The sequence below is a fragment of the Homalodisca vitripennis genome, chromosome 6 (assembly GCF_021130785.1).
Source record: "Homalodisca vitripennis isolate AUS2020 chromosome 6, UT_GWSS_2.1, whole genome shotgun sequence".
Lineage (NCBI taxonomy): Eukaryota > Metazoa > Arthropoda > Insecta > Hemiptera > Cicadellidae > Homalodisca > Homalodisca vitripennis.
In genome coordinates, this window is record NC_060212.1 from 35,592,789 (window position 1) to 35,609,280 (window position 16,492).

The following is a 16,492-nucleotide window of genomic DNA, read 5'->3' on the forward strand; positions in this document are numbered from 1 at the left end:
TCCTGGAATAAAAACTGTGCCCTTGAGTAAAAAACGTTTATACCAGTTTCTAGCAGCCTAGAAGATGACCTTCTGGAGAAGATGGCACTCCTCCAAACTAATTAAGCATCGTAAAAAGAACTCCTAATCCCATTTACAAACTAATAAAAAAATCTCTAAAAGAAGAGACATTTCTTAGCACGCTGTTTATTTTAAGTACAAAAGTGGCCCGAAGATGATATCAAATCTTTTTAAAGGTATAGAGTAAGTAATATAGTACATGCCTATAGAACACCTACATTGGTGCAACATTCAACATACAGTGAATTATCCTGTTTCATTAAGAACAGGATTAGAACACCCACAGTAATACAATTCGTTGAAGGCATAATTGGTTCTATAACAAGGATGTAGCAAAGTGTCATGATCAACTTCAATAAAACACTTTACTGCTTAAACAACAGATGATAATTGGAAAGCTTAAATTACTGGGAAATACCAACTGCTTCACAAGTTATCCTGGTAAAAGAAAACAATTAGTAGACAAAGATAACTAACTACTCACAACTCAAACTAAAATCTGAAGTCCTCCCAATGGGAAGAGGTGTACGATAATGATCTATTCTTGGGTCAACCCCCTAAAAATGTTATGTTAATGGTTTTCAAAGATATATAGAGCAGTTTTATTAGTCAATAATGTTTGCTAATAATACAGCAAAACTAGTTGCTATCAAAACTCTACAAGAATTGAAATAACTTGGTAATTCAATAATAATAATTGAAATAATAAGGTATAATTCATCCTTTGTGGCATACAATATGGTAAAACAATATTATTATAAAAATCTCCCAGTTCTTAAAGTAAAATTTACCAACTTGTCGATGGACACTTCATATCCCAATAATTACTACAGTCTCGTAGAACTAGCAACTTTGAATTTAAATAAATACCTTGGCATAATTCCTGACAATTTCTCATATGAACAACATATAAAGGAAAATATAGATTTACACCTATAAAATGTATGTTTTGAGAGTGCCAAAGCAACCCTTTTGCATTAAAGATCTATTTGTTGACCTCTAATTTGGAGTATTTAATTTAATTACTAGGTGCTTGTGGATTGCATTTAGATTTTTCAAAAACAACTTGGGAAAATTCTCAGGGATTGAAAATCATATGAGCTAAGATTGTTTGACATCATACTGCACTTAGCTCCTTTCAGTAAAAGGTCTTACTTCCTCAAGCACGCTTGAGCTTTACAGCTGTTTGGGTAGTAGATTTTTCAAGTAGTGAGCTGGTTGGTGCCATTAGATCTATTGGATGGATCAGAGAGATTTAGGAGTAAGTAGGAGCCTTTCTAAATTTAATTTAAAAGGTGTGAGCGGTAACCTCACTAAGTTTAACAGGTGTGAGTGGGTGCCTCACTAAAAGTAAAATGGAGTAAGTGAAAGCCTAGTTAAACGTAAAAGGAATTATTTTTAATTATAAAAACTTTATTCCAATACATTCTCCTCATCATGTTTTTTTATATGCCCAAATCAATGAAATCCAAGATAAAAGTGGGCTTCAAGGATGTAGCCAACAAAGGGGTACAAGGTGTCCAGATTCCCCCCAAATTTAAAATTTTTAATCAATCTTATAGTAAATGATTATTATTATTTAAATGATTCAGTATTACTGACATGTACTGCTGAAATATCATTCTCAACAAAGAAACTGATCAAGAACTTTTTAAGGAACAAAATGGGACCTTACTCTCTGTCCACTACGGGAAAATAACAGTTGTCTGGATCCCCCCAAATTTTTTCCTTGGCTATGTTCTTGGTGGGCTTTGTTTTATTTAAATATTATAATTATCATATTATTTGCTACATTATTAGTGTGATAATAATGAATAATTCATCTATCAAAGTCAGTTGTCACTTTATTGTAATGTATTGTCTGTACTGATGTCAAGTTATCAATTGAGTATTAAAAAATGTTATACTTATATTGATATGATTATAAGCTGATGTGTTATTATGTTAAATTTCTATGTAAGTATATTATGTGTTTTAATAAAAATGTCAATATAAAATGTTTGTCAATAGTTCTAAAAAGATTAAATTTGAAACACTCCTTTCTCATGACTTAAACAGAAAAACAAACTCACTTTCATGAAGATCAACCACAGAGTTGAAATGGGATTACAACCCCTAGAAAAACTATATTTTGTATTTCAAATACTACTTAAAGATCCACAATTGAACTACTTGTTAACCTTACCTGCAGCTGACGGCCTTTTTTCAGTTCCCTGATTTGGTTACAGCCACAAACTGAGTTTAATAAGTAATTACTAAGTTTAATATTACTTTGTAGTATAAAGAAAGTCTGGACAAAGGTATATCACGTTATTGCTGAAGTCAAGACAAACACATTTCACCACATGAACAATTTATCAAAAAATAAATTCACTGAAAATCAAATGTTTGACTTTGAACTATCTTTAGATAGGCTTGAACATGTATTTAAAATTTTTTGTTTCCTGAAACAATAAAAGTAACAATAGGCTTTAGATATTTTGGAGCGTTTATTCGATTTTGTATTGTTGGCTATTCGCTGAGAACTTCATTGTGGGCTTTGTCTTGTCACAGTAAATCTGCTATAATTCAGTTATTTATTATCCAATTTAAATAATTTTTATATCATTACATTTCTGTTATAATTATCTAAAGAAATTTATTCTTGCAATTCTTTAGTAAGTTGCTGATGTTTAAGATTCAAACAAGTTTTAAATGCCACTGTTTTGAAAGTATTAAAGATAATATCATAACTTTTCTTGTAGTAATTGGTCTTGTTACCATTAACATTATATTTGCTTCAGATTTGGTGAGATTTCATTTATTGTGTTTTTAGATATTAGTTGTTTTTATAAAAAGCACATACAGACAGGAAGATGGAAAACTAAGCACGGAGACCCATGTTCATATTGAAATGTTTATAACTTGATTGGAGCAATAATGTGATACCTTTGTCCAGAATTTTATGGAACACCCTATATTATTACAATTTAGTTTGTATAGAAAACTGTTTAAAAACTGGGGAGACACAAAAGAATTGAACCAAATGAGTGGCATGGAACATTTTTTTATTTAATTAAATGTTTTATTGCATTAAAGAAAATACAAATTCTATCCCAATCATCATAAAGTTTATAAGCTAACTTTTGCATCCTTCATTATAGTGGCTCTCGTTGAGACTTACAGTTTTTCATTCACCCAAATTCTCATTCATTACATAATTTTCCCACTCTAATCACATGGTAAGTCAGCCAATTATATGGCCTTCAAATCGTTTACCATGAATTTGTCTGTACTATAAAAAGCTTTTGAGCGTGATTTTCAGACGATTTTTAAATGCCTTAGGCATTGTGGCATTTTTATCAAATTTGAAAATTTGTTGACGAACTGAACTCCTGCCTAGGAAGGCAATCGTTCATAAGCGACCATCCTGTGTCTTCCAGTACGGTAGTTATTCCTGCCTCTGTTATCTTAAGAGTGTACGTTACTACTTCTTATGACCTTACATTTTGATTTGAAAAAAGAGATGTTTCCAGAATACAGAGACAGGGAAGCGTCAACAATTTGAGATTTTTTAATAGTGGTCTGAACGACTCTCTCTGCTGAAGTTTTGCAATTATTCTGTTTTTTCTGCAGGGTGAACATTCTATGGAAATGTATGTTTCCACAACCTTCCCACAAGATCACTCCGTATGAGAGATGTGGGTATATTATTCCATAATACGCAGTCATCAGTGCCTGAATTGGGCAGTATTTGGAAAGTTGTCTCAAAATATAAGTGCCTGAAGACAGTTTTGAACAAATATTGTACTGTTATTTTTTTGTTATTTGGGCGACAATGCAAACGCTTCTACGGAACCGGAAATATCCTAGAAAGTAGATTATTATAAACGGAAATAGACACTGTTTGACCGATGCAGACTTATCAGAACTATGTAATTATATATTTTCTTGATCTGGGCATCAATGTAAAAGCTACTACGGTGCAAGAAATGCCATGGACAAGTACATCGAGTAACTTTAGTTTTTCATATCGACGTAGATATAATTTTATGGTCGTAACATCATGGTAAAGTCTACTAACGTATGGAGTATAATGTTACCTGCACTTAATTTTCAGGAGTATTTATTTATGCCTTTTGTAAAGGGTATACCTATAACGGCTCTATTTCTCAATATGAAATCATTTGCAAAGCCGCCGGAACTGTTAGTATTGTTATAAAATTATTATTTTTACCCAGGAATTTTCAAAAATTCACAATATATACTACTATTAATATTTATAAATGTGTTCAAAATGTTCAACTTCTGAATATTTTATGAACATAAAACTGACAGACTTGACCACGGATTCATGAGACTTACTTTTAGATGTGTCATCAGGCACTGCGTGTAAAGGTCTTGTTTTGTTAGCTCAATGTTTTGTTTGTTCAAGTCGGTTATCTGTTCTTCCATATCTACATGCTGTTTATGCATCACCATTACTAATTCTGTCCCGACTATGCTAGTTGCTGTGTGTTGTAGGTTCTTATAGGTTATAACTTTAATAGTTGATAAAATAGTTGTATGACAATAATAGGATTTAGACAGTGGCAACATATAGAATGAAGTAAATACCATTGACATAAAAAGACACCAATAATAACAATAGTTTTTTAAAATTAACAGTCAGTTTTATTGTTCCCCAGTGGGCCACGCATTCATATAACAATGTTAATAAGTGCATTTTATTCATTTAATTTTGATTTTTTAAACACCTTTTATTCTTAAGTGTATTTTTAATTTTGGTAAATTCTTCTTTACTTGATTGGTTTTACCTCTCTGAAATTTCTAGTGAAAGATTTGACAGTGAAAATGTGATTTTTTTAGAACTGAAGTAAAGCCATGTTCAATGTTATAGATTGAGAACTGATTCGGGTATGTAACCTTTTGTAATGGAACTAAATCAATCTTGGAAATTAAAAACCATAAATTAATATATAATATAAACATTTTATTATATCCTTGCTAATTTGTTCGCTTTTAATTTGCTAGACAAAGAATATACTTTTTATCATACTGCACAAAAAAAAACAGCTGATTTTAATACTTAAATTCAAGCTATTGTTTTTCGTTACCTTATCGCAGAGATCAGAGAAATCAGCTGGCGCACAATTTATATTTTCAGTGCGCTAACCTCAAACTTTAATCTTTTAGCAAAAGTAAATGCAAAACTGATGTTTTTATGTAAACTGGACAGTATTACATGTTGAGTTATTAGGTAGTCCTCCTCCGTAGACTAATGGTTATAGTCTCAGTTCTCTAACAGAGTCATCACGAGTTCAAATCCTGGGGAGGTCCAATCATGTACTTTGACAGTAAAATCCAGTGCACTTCGAAGCCGGCATAGCTGACGCTGAGGCTTAAATGAGATAAAAAAGTTATTAAGTACTCAAAAATGTCAGTTTCAATTTTACTTCCTGTATTGTAATAACCGTTGTCCACTACACGGAGCAAAAGCCTTTAAGCGCTAAATCGTACTTTTGACCTTGGCATCGCCTCGTTCTTTAAACACGATAGCGCACTGAAAAATACCACTTTTGCTTCTAGTGATGAAAAGTACCATTTTCTAAATCGAAAATTTCAACTGATTACTTCGCCTAACTCATCAGCTTCAAATTGCTCATAAATCTTCCTTTGTAACCTCTTTGTACTACAACGACCTTTCTCAAATCCATCCTATTGTTCTTTTTGTTATTTTTTTTGTTTTTTTTCTGTAAATAAACCACTACTAAGCCAAGTTGCCTGCATTACTACAGGAGTAACAAAACTCTCTACACAAACTTTAGGATACTGTTCCATGTACCATTTTTTTAATTTCAGAAACCCATAAAGATATAAAACTCAAATTTGTTAAAAATATTTTTTAGAATTTAGAAATTTATAAAGCTTAATACCGTGAAAAATAAAAGTATTATGAATATTTTAAGGAATGACAAAAGCTGATCAATTTAATTACAAACTTTTGACACCTAAAACATAAAAATTTAGATGTAAGCTAACTGTTGTAGTGCACAGCAAAGTTTTTTATAGTTTACACGTTTACGGCATGATTAACTACATATTAAAATTTTTAAAAGCATATATCTGCAGTCAAAACAGGCTGATTTTTATGATCTGGTTGTCAAAATTGTCATAGTTAAATCTAGAAACGCTTGTCATTCTCTAAATGTTTTTATAATATTATCAGGTTTTACGGTATTTTGGGTAAACACCTCAACACCCACCATCTTGAAACGTGACGTGATCATACAAAATTAATTTTTATCTCCATTTTAGACTACAAGAAAAATAATTGTACCAAATTTGATTTTTATATCGTTACTAGTATCTGAAATAAAAAAATAAAAATAAAAAATCACATATAAACACAAATGGTGATCAATACGAGACAGACCATTGGTTGTTTTAGTTTTTAGCTCCTCTTGGTTCATACAACAATATCCTAAAGTTTGTGTAGAGAGTTTTGTTACACCCTGTATAGTGAGAAAGGCATCCCAGAAGTGCAATACTGAACTTCTATGACAGGCTGTGAAGAAACATTCTCCTACGTAAAGCTCCAATCAGTGACGAGGCCAAGAGGAAGGAGCGTAGAGTCATTAACCTCCGATTGTTTAATTGACTGAGCTGCGATCATTGTCACCTTCGTTTGAGCCTAACAACTTTCTCTAACAATTATTTATCTCTTGCTTCCTCGTTGTCAATCATTACATACATTCCCTGGACAGAAAATGACAACCTATTAACACTGTGCTTTGAAATTATTCAGAGGCCACTCTGTTCCTAGCTACTATTTTGTATTGGGCTACACTGTATAAATAGGTATAAGAGGGAAACACAGGGACCTGTCCTCCCTAAGCGCATTTTATTTCAAAACGATTTATCGTCATTTATTTTGATATTTCTGATTAAAAATAAAATTTCTGTCGGAATTTTTAAATCAATCACAATCAATATTTATACATTCAAACCTTATAGCTATTGTAATTTACGAAATACACGGCACTGCACACATAATAATTAATTTTGTTCGAAACGCTACATATTTGATTTTCACCGTAGCAAATAAAAAAGTGAGGTTAGTTCTTAATATTACACGCGGTTTCTACCTGTAGGGCCTACTATGTACTTTCAGTAACCCAACTTGTATTGGATTAGAATCTTAGATTATAGAGAACTCCTAAAATTGTACAGGTACGTTATAATTATTGTTACTCGTAAACGAGTCCGAATACTTTGTAACAGAAACGGCGGTAAACGAGTAAATTATCTTTATCGTACCGGCGATGTGATCAGTTGTCACAGTAGTAAGTGAGTTGCCTAGCTCTGAGTCTGAGCAGTTCTGTACTGTGCAGTTTGTTGTCAAATTGTTGCCACTACAAGGCAATACCACTCTGGCGATTTGCGTGTTACGAGAAATTATCGGTCAAAGCAAACTAAAAATTCTGCTAAATTTAATCTGTGTAAAATATTAAACATTTTAAATGTTAGTTAACAAAATTACAAGATAATGACTATGAGCTCCATAACGTGACTAACATTGAATTTTATGGACCACGCTGTCAAGAATAAAAGTTACGATGATAATTTTTTTTATTCTGAAATTACGTACTCAAATACAGTCCACTGGTATCTGTCTTGTATAAACATTTGGTCTTACCCAGATTACAAGTTTTCGAATTACGTATATTCAAAATTAAAGTTTTGTTTAAAAGCGCCAAAACCGGTGTTTTGTATTGTTACCTGTATAAAAACTGGAAGTTATTGTTAGTAATCAGTTTTATATGTCAACACTAAAAAATAAAGAACCTAACTTGTAATATAACTCCCGTTAATGCCTATTTGTTAGTTCGTGTTCGACTTTCAAACTCGGATATCTGTAATTTTCGATCCGAGAGTGGACATCAAGATTTAGCTTTGGTCTTTTTTTGTAATTTAAACTATTTTTCAATATTTTCTTAATGTTAGACTATGATTAAAGTTTGTTGTCATATAAACTGTATTTGTTGCAGAAGACTGTAATAATCCTAGTATACGTTTATGGTTATTAGTGGTAGCGTGGTATTACTGTAAACTTTATACACGCTAACCTGATCTTTGCCCTCATTTTATTAGTTCAGATGTACTATCAAATAACGATATTAGGGCCTAATATTTTAAAAATGTCCCGGGGGAGGATCCCCAGCCCCCCTTCTAACGTGGAAGATTTTCCAAAATTCTCAACTCCCGGTTGTCCGGACACCCCCAGAGAAGATTTCTGGGTGCGCTACTGTAGATACATAAGTACTTATTACAAACATAAAAGTTCAAGTTAACATTTACGGCCGCTCACGTATTCTGAGCCTGAATTTAGGTCGGTACTTTCCCGACCTCAGATCACATCCCACATTTGGGAAAGTACTGATCGGAAATGAGCCTGGCCATCAGTGTGGGCTTTGGTGGCCCCGTACTTCTGGCGAAAACAGAAAACCATCCCTCGAGATAGTACCTAAATTCAAGTTCAGATCACGTGAGCGCTCATAAAGGTTACCTTTAACTTTAGTACTACTAGTAACATATTTATGATAACCTAATCTAAACCTACTTATATTGCAAAATAACAAATAGTAAATAGGGACAGAGTGGCTTCAGGATAATTTTCAAAGTACAGTATTCTTATCGGGTAGAAATCAATACTACTTATAGCGCCAGAAATATCGCAGACCAAAAATAAACGCTTTTAAATCTAAGTTGGATTCCAAAACCCAAATATGTACATATTTTATTGGTCACCGCAACAACATAAACTCAAATGTGGAACAGTAAGCGGAATTAGAGCGGAAGTGAATTTAATCAGTCTTATCTGACTCTTTCGGACCTCATTAACTTTTTAGTCTTGTGTAAGTTATACATTTTCTTTATCGAGACACAAAAGCAAACTATCACTATGGCAATAAAAATATCTTAGACAGAAAGTAAATTAAAAGAGACGCTTTTTAATAAAAGTCCGTTTGATTGGTAGACATTTTCTTGATCAAGGCACATGTCAAATTCAACTATGGTAATTGAAATACCTCAGATAAAACATTAATCTAAACAGGCGGGAGCTGACACTTTTTACCAAACTAGGTTTTTGAGACTTATATATATATATATATATATATATATATATATATATATATATATATATATATATATATATATATATATACTGAGGGACAAAAAACGTGGGACACTCAATATTTTTCAATCTTTTAATGTTTTAATTGATTTAAAACCAAAAACCAAATTGAAGTGTTCTTTACACATTTTTGCAACAGACGAAGAACAATGTATAAAGATTTATTCGTAATTAGAAGTTAACTCCTAAAAATACTTAAAATTAAAAAAAAGGAGAAAGAAATTAAATGGTTAGAATGATTTTTTTCTTAAACTTGGAGTAGTCCAAAGGCGTTTTAGTAACTTGTGTTCCCACCTCGGGCTCTGATGACTGCCTGTAGTCTGCGACCGATGCTGTCAATCAAGCCCCGTATCACCTCCTGGTCCAAGTTATTCCACTCCTCCTGCAGGGCCTGGCCAAGCTATTGCAAAGATTGTAACTCACCTCGACGATTTCTAATTGCTCTTCCCATGACATCCCAGATGTGTTCTAATGGATTAAGATCCGGGCTGTGTGCGGGCCATTCCATTACTTCGATTCCAACTTCACGTAAGTAATTTTGCACCACCCTTGCGGTGTGTGGACGAGCATTATCTTGCATCAGCATGAATTTAGGACCCACAAATCCCGCAAAGACCACTACATGTTCTGACAAAACCTCTTCCACATACCTTTCAGCATTTAATGTTCCTCTATTAACAATTACAAGCTCAGTGTGAGCCTCTCTTGAAATTCCTCCCCAAACCATCATGGACCCACCAGCAAAACTGTCTCTTTGTGATATTGCACATTGAGCAAACCTCTCTCCCGTCTCCACACTCTTTCACGACCGTCTGGTGGTCTCAGGGAGAACCGAGACTCATCGGTCCACAGCACTGGGCTCCACTGCTCTGCGGTCCAATTTACGTGAGTTCGAGCAAACTCCAAACGAGCTCTTCGGTGGCGCGGGAGCAGCCTAGGACCTGTAGCTGGGCGATAAGCTCTAAGTCCCACCTCCTGTAACCTTCTTCTAATTGTTCGTGTGGAAACATTCACTCCACGGGCTCTCATAAGCTCATTACGAACTTCAATAGAAGTTCGGAACCGATTTCGCAAACTTACTGACACAACAAAACGATCATCTCTGGCACTTGTTGTTCTGTTACGGCCTGATCGCTGCCTCCTTTCATAACTTCCTGTTAATCTAAAGCGAATCACAGCTCTGCTTATGCTGGATCTAGGGAACCCTGTGATGTTTTCTACTTCTCGCAATATTAAGCCACTATCAACTAGAGCAACGACGCTGGCACAATCTGTTGGTGACAAAGGCATTTTCTGTTGTTGTCTAAGCTGGGAATGACCTGCAGTAATGGATAGATACACAGACTGAAGCAGGCAATGATCACAAAGGGGTTGAATGTTCTCTTCTCAGTTGATAAGGAAGACATTACGTTAGACAATGATAAGATTAGCAATATTAATAAAGTAAGCAAGATGTTACAGGATACATTTGAAGCAATCATGTGAGAAATCAGCTACAGATAAGAGAAATGTAGAAATATTTAATTTTAAATACAATATTACACAGTTAAAACAATTTATAAGCTTGTCCTACTTTTTTTGTCCCTCAGTGTATATATATATATATATATATATATATATATATATATATATATATATATATATATATATATTCATACAACGTAATCTAAAATAGAATCAGTTAACAATTTATTTACGGTATGAGTCTCTCGACTATGGATACGCTAATAATATGTACCTGATACGTGTACTTATGTTTTAACAAAATTGCAGGTCTCTATCAATATCTAGAAAACATCTGTCTAATCACAATGTAATGGATTTTTGAACATTTCCAAATCAATCTCGATAAATACAGTGTAAAACACAACCCATACATTTACAGACTACTCTGGCATGATCATCAGAACCCTGACTCGCTATGAACCAATACTTTGATTACTTACTACATGGGAATATTAAATAACCGGTTTAATACAATTTTTGATATTTCCAAATCAAATTTGATCAAGTAACTAACCATTAATTTACTAGCTGTAAAAGTCAATTTTGACAACTGGATGATTGATGTAACAATTTATAGGCATAACTTATCATTAAAATTGTCAAATCATCCACAACCGATCACCGCAAAAAAGCTTCATTAATTTGTAGCTCTCACTGTAGAGTAAAATAAAAAGTTAAATGTCCAATAGTTTATCTACAGTGTAAAATTGCACCATATACGAAACACGAATGCGTTAAGTTTAAAATTTTTTATTTTAAAATTTGGAATATTTATTAAATTTTTATCTATTAGTATACAGTTTAATATTTTCAGTTTTCAAAAGTTTCGTAGACTGGAAATTTTCATTCTGTTGTTTTTGTTTATCATGGCTTTGCATTATATTTATGTGCACCACTAACATGAATTCAACAAAATTGTATTATTTCACAAAAATAAATAAATTAATACAAAGGTGTTGTATTTATATAAAATTATATTGTATTATAACTGACCTCCAAGTTTGACAAAGTGTAGAATCCAGAAAATAACACCATAAAGCATACTCCCATGTAGAAACTTCTCACTATCTCACTGTTTAACTTGGGCAAGTGGTAAACCATGGTGTGATCACTGTAGAGCCGCTGCTGGTGTGATCACTGTACGGCCAGCCGGTGTAGTAGTGACAGACGGACAGGCAGACTGAGCCAGTACTAAGGAGGAGGGGGGGGGTGTTACAAACTTGCCGTCTCCAACACCGAGCCACACTCAAACAATTGTAACTGTCAAAAACTAAGTACTGCATATGTTTACTTCCAACCTTGAGTAAATAGTTTGGTTTGTTTTCTGTTTGACTTTCTGTTGTATCCAGACATCACAAACGAGATAAGAAATACACACAACAACAACAGAGAATGATCAGAAATTATAATGATTTATTCCTTCATACAAATACAAGTACTACAACATTAAATCGGTAAATTCTTAGGAATAGCCTATACTTTTTGCAATACTTTTTGAGTCCAGGTGTCAGTAAAATAATTCTTGCCACTTTCCGAGGTGTCTGAAATTCTATTCAACTTCAGAATCAGAATTAACATTTAAAAGCAAAAATACAGTTTAAGTACAATTCATATTTTCGTATTACAATAAGGATAACTAATTTTCAAGCAAGCAATATGACCAACGTTAATACACATTTTCTTATTTATACATTATTACACACAAAATAATTTCACATTCAATCTCATGTTCATACTCTCATACAAATTCAAACACATGCTCAGTTAAAACACAAGTTGCATTGGACTACGATGTCTTCTAAAATCAGAGTTTTAAAAATGAATTCTATATGCGAAACAAACAAAAATTATTTTACTTTAGCTAATGGCTCAACTAAAAAGCTAACATTAATTCTTTTAGTAAGACATTAAAATAAAATGTTATAAAATATATAATTTTTATTTTTATCTAATATTAAAATAAATATTAATGTATTAAACCATTTTGGGCATACGTACTGAAAACAGAGTCTAAATATTTCGTTTTTACTTTTGGTACTCTAAAAATTTTCTATTTACGTTCCTTGTTCCGTATACAAGGAAGTTTGTACTTTTATTACCGCTTGTTACATACAATAATTTAAGTACTTTGTACAAATGCATTAATCCAATTAAATTAATTCAAATTATGTTAGTGGCTGAAATGTAAAATAGTTCTTTTTTATTTCTTTAATGGTCTTTTTTATTTGTTAACTACACAGGCCTCAAAAACACAGTAATCAAATAGCACCTTTTCAACAAAGTAAAATAACTTTCCTTACCATTTTAGTGTTTGAAGTTATTTCAATAAAGAACATCTCAACTCTCATGAGAAGTGAGTAAAGAAGATTTCCTAAAATCATTAAGATACTACTTCACCATAATCATGTATAATTAGAACGCACAAGACTTTATAAAATACAATTAGGCTATACATATCGTGTATGATTACTAGTTGTTACCTGCGGCTTCGCACGCAATCTTAAATATGGAAGTTCTTATACTACTTTACTAAAAGCACTCACTCATGATGTAATTTGATGGAGTCCTAGGAAATTTTCCAAACATATTAAGTAGGCATAAATCAGTTATATATTATTTAAGTGTTTATTGTTAAGAGGATAACAGTTTAACCTGACTTTTCATCAAGTTTTGCACGTGTAGGAGCCTTTCTTGGTATAATACACTATATTTCCGACGCCACCGCTGAGTCTGTCTTGTTGCCCTGAACAATAAAATACAAATACCGTACTATAATTGCGTAAAAGATAGGTGTATGACTACCTTTATTCCTTTTCATATGGGCTACTTATGTAACTATCGGAAATCTACTTAGCTCAAAAAGCGTCTAATTCCGACTCTCGCAATCTATTTTCGGTCTATAATATTTCCAATGCCATAGTTGAGTCGTCCCGATGAAAAAACATACATACGTAGGATTGAGAATCCAATTACGGCCTAGGGGGAAATCCTACTACGTCATATCTACTTCCGGTGTAAGGAGGAAATCCTTATTAAGTTCTTGTATGGTTTCAAAATAAACGTTTATAAGGTTATGCATGGTAGAAGTCTTGTTGTTTTTTGGACTGTAGTCTGGGAAAGAAGGCATATCTGGGAAGATCGTTGAGGCATGTTAGTGTTTATTTCTTTCACAATGTCAAGGAAGCACAAGTTTTGAATTCCTCAAGTGAAAACATTCACATCTTTGTTCATTAAGGTCGGTTTAGAGCAGTGTAAATACTATTAAGAATGCATTAATGTTTTTCATTCGTCGCTGGTGCAATCTGGAGTACAAGTGAGATATTAACTTTGTCTTAACTCGTATTTGCATTATACAAAGCAAATACGAGCACGCAATTTCTTGTTGAAATCCTGGGACACTATATACTCTTCTTATATGACATTTTAAACACTCCTGAGATAATTAATAGTCACTCAAAGCTATTCCAATATCCTGATCCATTTTATATTTAAATTATTAAAATATTTTGTATACATTGAAATATTTTAGTTCAGAGTTCCAATATTGTGTAAACTACTAGTTATAAAATATTAGTAGTCTATGGCAGAAGTTCCAAATACTTAAAACCAGACGCTAGATGAAAATCTAGTCAGCTTAAAATGTTCTCTCTATAGTTTCCAATCCTTGTTATAAAGCCAGTCAACAATATCCTTTTATCATTTCAGCACTTCACCAACTTGACCTTGGCGTAACTGATCGCTGTTGCAGTGATATTCTATAGTTTTCTTTGAATTAGTAAAATTAAACAATTTTGTGTACATTAAGCAGTTTGAGATTTGCGTCTTTGTGTAAAGTACCAACATTATAAAATATTAGTACTTCCCACTAATATTATAAATGCGGAAGTTTGAATGTTTGGATATTTGGAGGTTTGTTCTCGAATCACGCTGAAACTGCTATACGGATTGTGCTGAAATTTGGAACAGGTATAGCTTTTGGTCTGAATTAACATTTAGAGTGCTTTTTACCACCCATAACACATTCATTTCACCAAATAAAGTCTAATTCAAATTGAAAAATTAGTTTGTTATATTCGAATGTTATGATAAGAACGAAACGTATTTTGACAGCTGTTGACAGCTATAGTTCGTGTAATGCGGATAGGAAATAAAACATTAACATATAGGTCTAAATTTTAATCCAGATTGCGCCAGTGACGAATTAAAATCATCTAATGCATTAAATACTGTTATAAAACTAACCTTAATGAACAGAGGTATGAATGTTTTCACATAAGTTACTTTAAACTGACGGGCCTCCTTGACATTATGATATTACATTTTAATAATGGCTAATGGAAAAACAGAGAAATGAATACTAACATGCCTCAACGATTCATTCTTTCCCTGGCTACAGTCCAAAAAACAAGTGTAACGCAAAACTTTAATAACGATTATTTTGGAAAGTTGCAAAAACTTAATAAGAATTTCCCTCTTATACCGAAAGTACATAGTAAGTAGGTAGGACTCTCCCCTAGGTCGTAATAGGCTTTTCAGTCCTAATTATGTGTGTATTTTCTTCATCAGGACAAGGTAAACTCAACTATGTCAACACGATTTTGACCAAAGTAGATTTCCGAGAGCTAGATAATCGAACGTATATAAAATTTGATCGAGACAATATTGCAAGCTAAACTGTAACATAGTAGGTAAGTGAATTTAAATGATCTTAAGTAGGCACTATTTAACCGAAGTAGGCATCTCGGTCCATCCAACGTATATATATATATATATATATATATATATATATATATATATATATATATATATATATAAAACAACAAGGCAAACTCTACTATAGTACTGGAAATATCTTAGACCTGAAATATATGACAAGGACTGGAAATATACGCTTTTTGACCGAAGTAAGTTTCCGAGACCTGTGTGATCTGAGATTTGTGTTTTCTTGATCGTGATGACAAGGCAGATTCAGCTGTGACGTTAAGTATATAATTAATTAGAACCAGAAATGCTCCTGCACGTACCAAACATTATATAATAATTAAGTTAAACTCTGATAATATTTACCACAAACTTAAATAATATCTACCTGATGTATGCCTACTTACGTTTTAAAATTTGTATAGGACTCCCATCATATTACATCATAATTGCTTTAACTAAGTAATATCAGGACTTTGGTTCTAAGATTTCGTGCGAAACAGCTGGTTATGGCATAAGTTTCATATTACTTATAACAAAAGGCTAGGTTATAATCTCTGGAGTTTGAGTTTCTAAGCCTTGTTATAAAAGCCAGTGAACAATATCCTTTTATCATTTCAGCACTTCAACAACTTGACCTTGGCATAACTGATTTCTATTGCAGTTGTATTCTATAGTTTTCTTTGAACTAGTAAAATGAAAATATTTTGTGTAGATTGAAACGTTTTAGATTTGCGTCATTGCGTAAAACACCAATATTATAAAATACTACTACTTTATGGCACACTTACACTTAATGACTAATTATACTTAATACTTAATTATTACTTACTTATACATACAATATTCTTAAAACCAGACGTTAGATTATAATCTAGTCAGTTTAAAAGTTTCTCTTTAGTTTCAGTTTCCAATCCTTGTTATAAAGCCAGTCAACAATATCCTTTTATAATTTCAGCACTTCAACAACTTTGACCTCGGTGTAACTGATTACAATAGCAGTTTAACTGCATAGTTTCTTTGAACTAGCAACATCCATAATAGCTA

The 16,492-nt window shown here is 32.6% G+C and overlaps 1 protein-coding gene across 1 annotated transcript in view; it reads right to left on the reverse strand.

The window, feature by feature from the left end:
* Positions 1–11,911, reverse strand: part of LOC124364273 (UNC93-like protein MFSD11) — a 37,592-nt gene extending 25,681 nt beyond the window's left edge. Inside the window, exon 1 of the mRNA XM_046819619.1 lies at positions 11,738–11,911. Coding sequence (XP_046675575.1) covers positions 11,738–11,845 — 108 coding nt within the window. The 5' untranslated portion in view covers positions 11,846–11,911. The remainder of the gene's footprint in view (positions 1–11,737) is intronic.
* Positions 11,912–16,492: the final 4,581 nt, after the last annotated feature.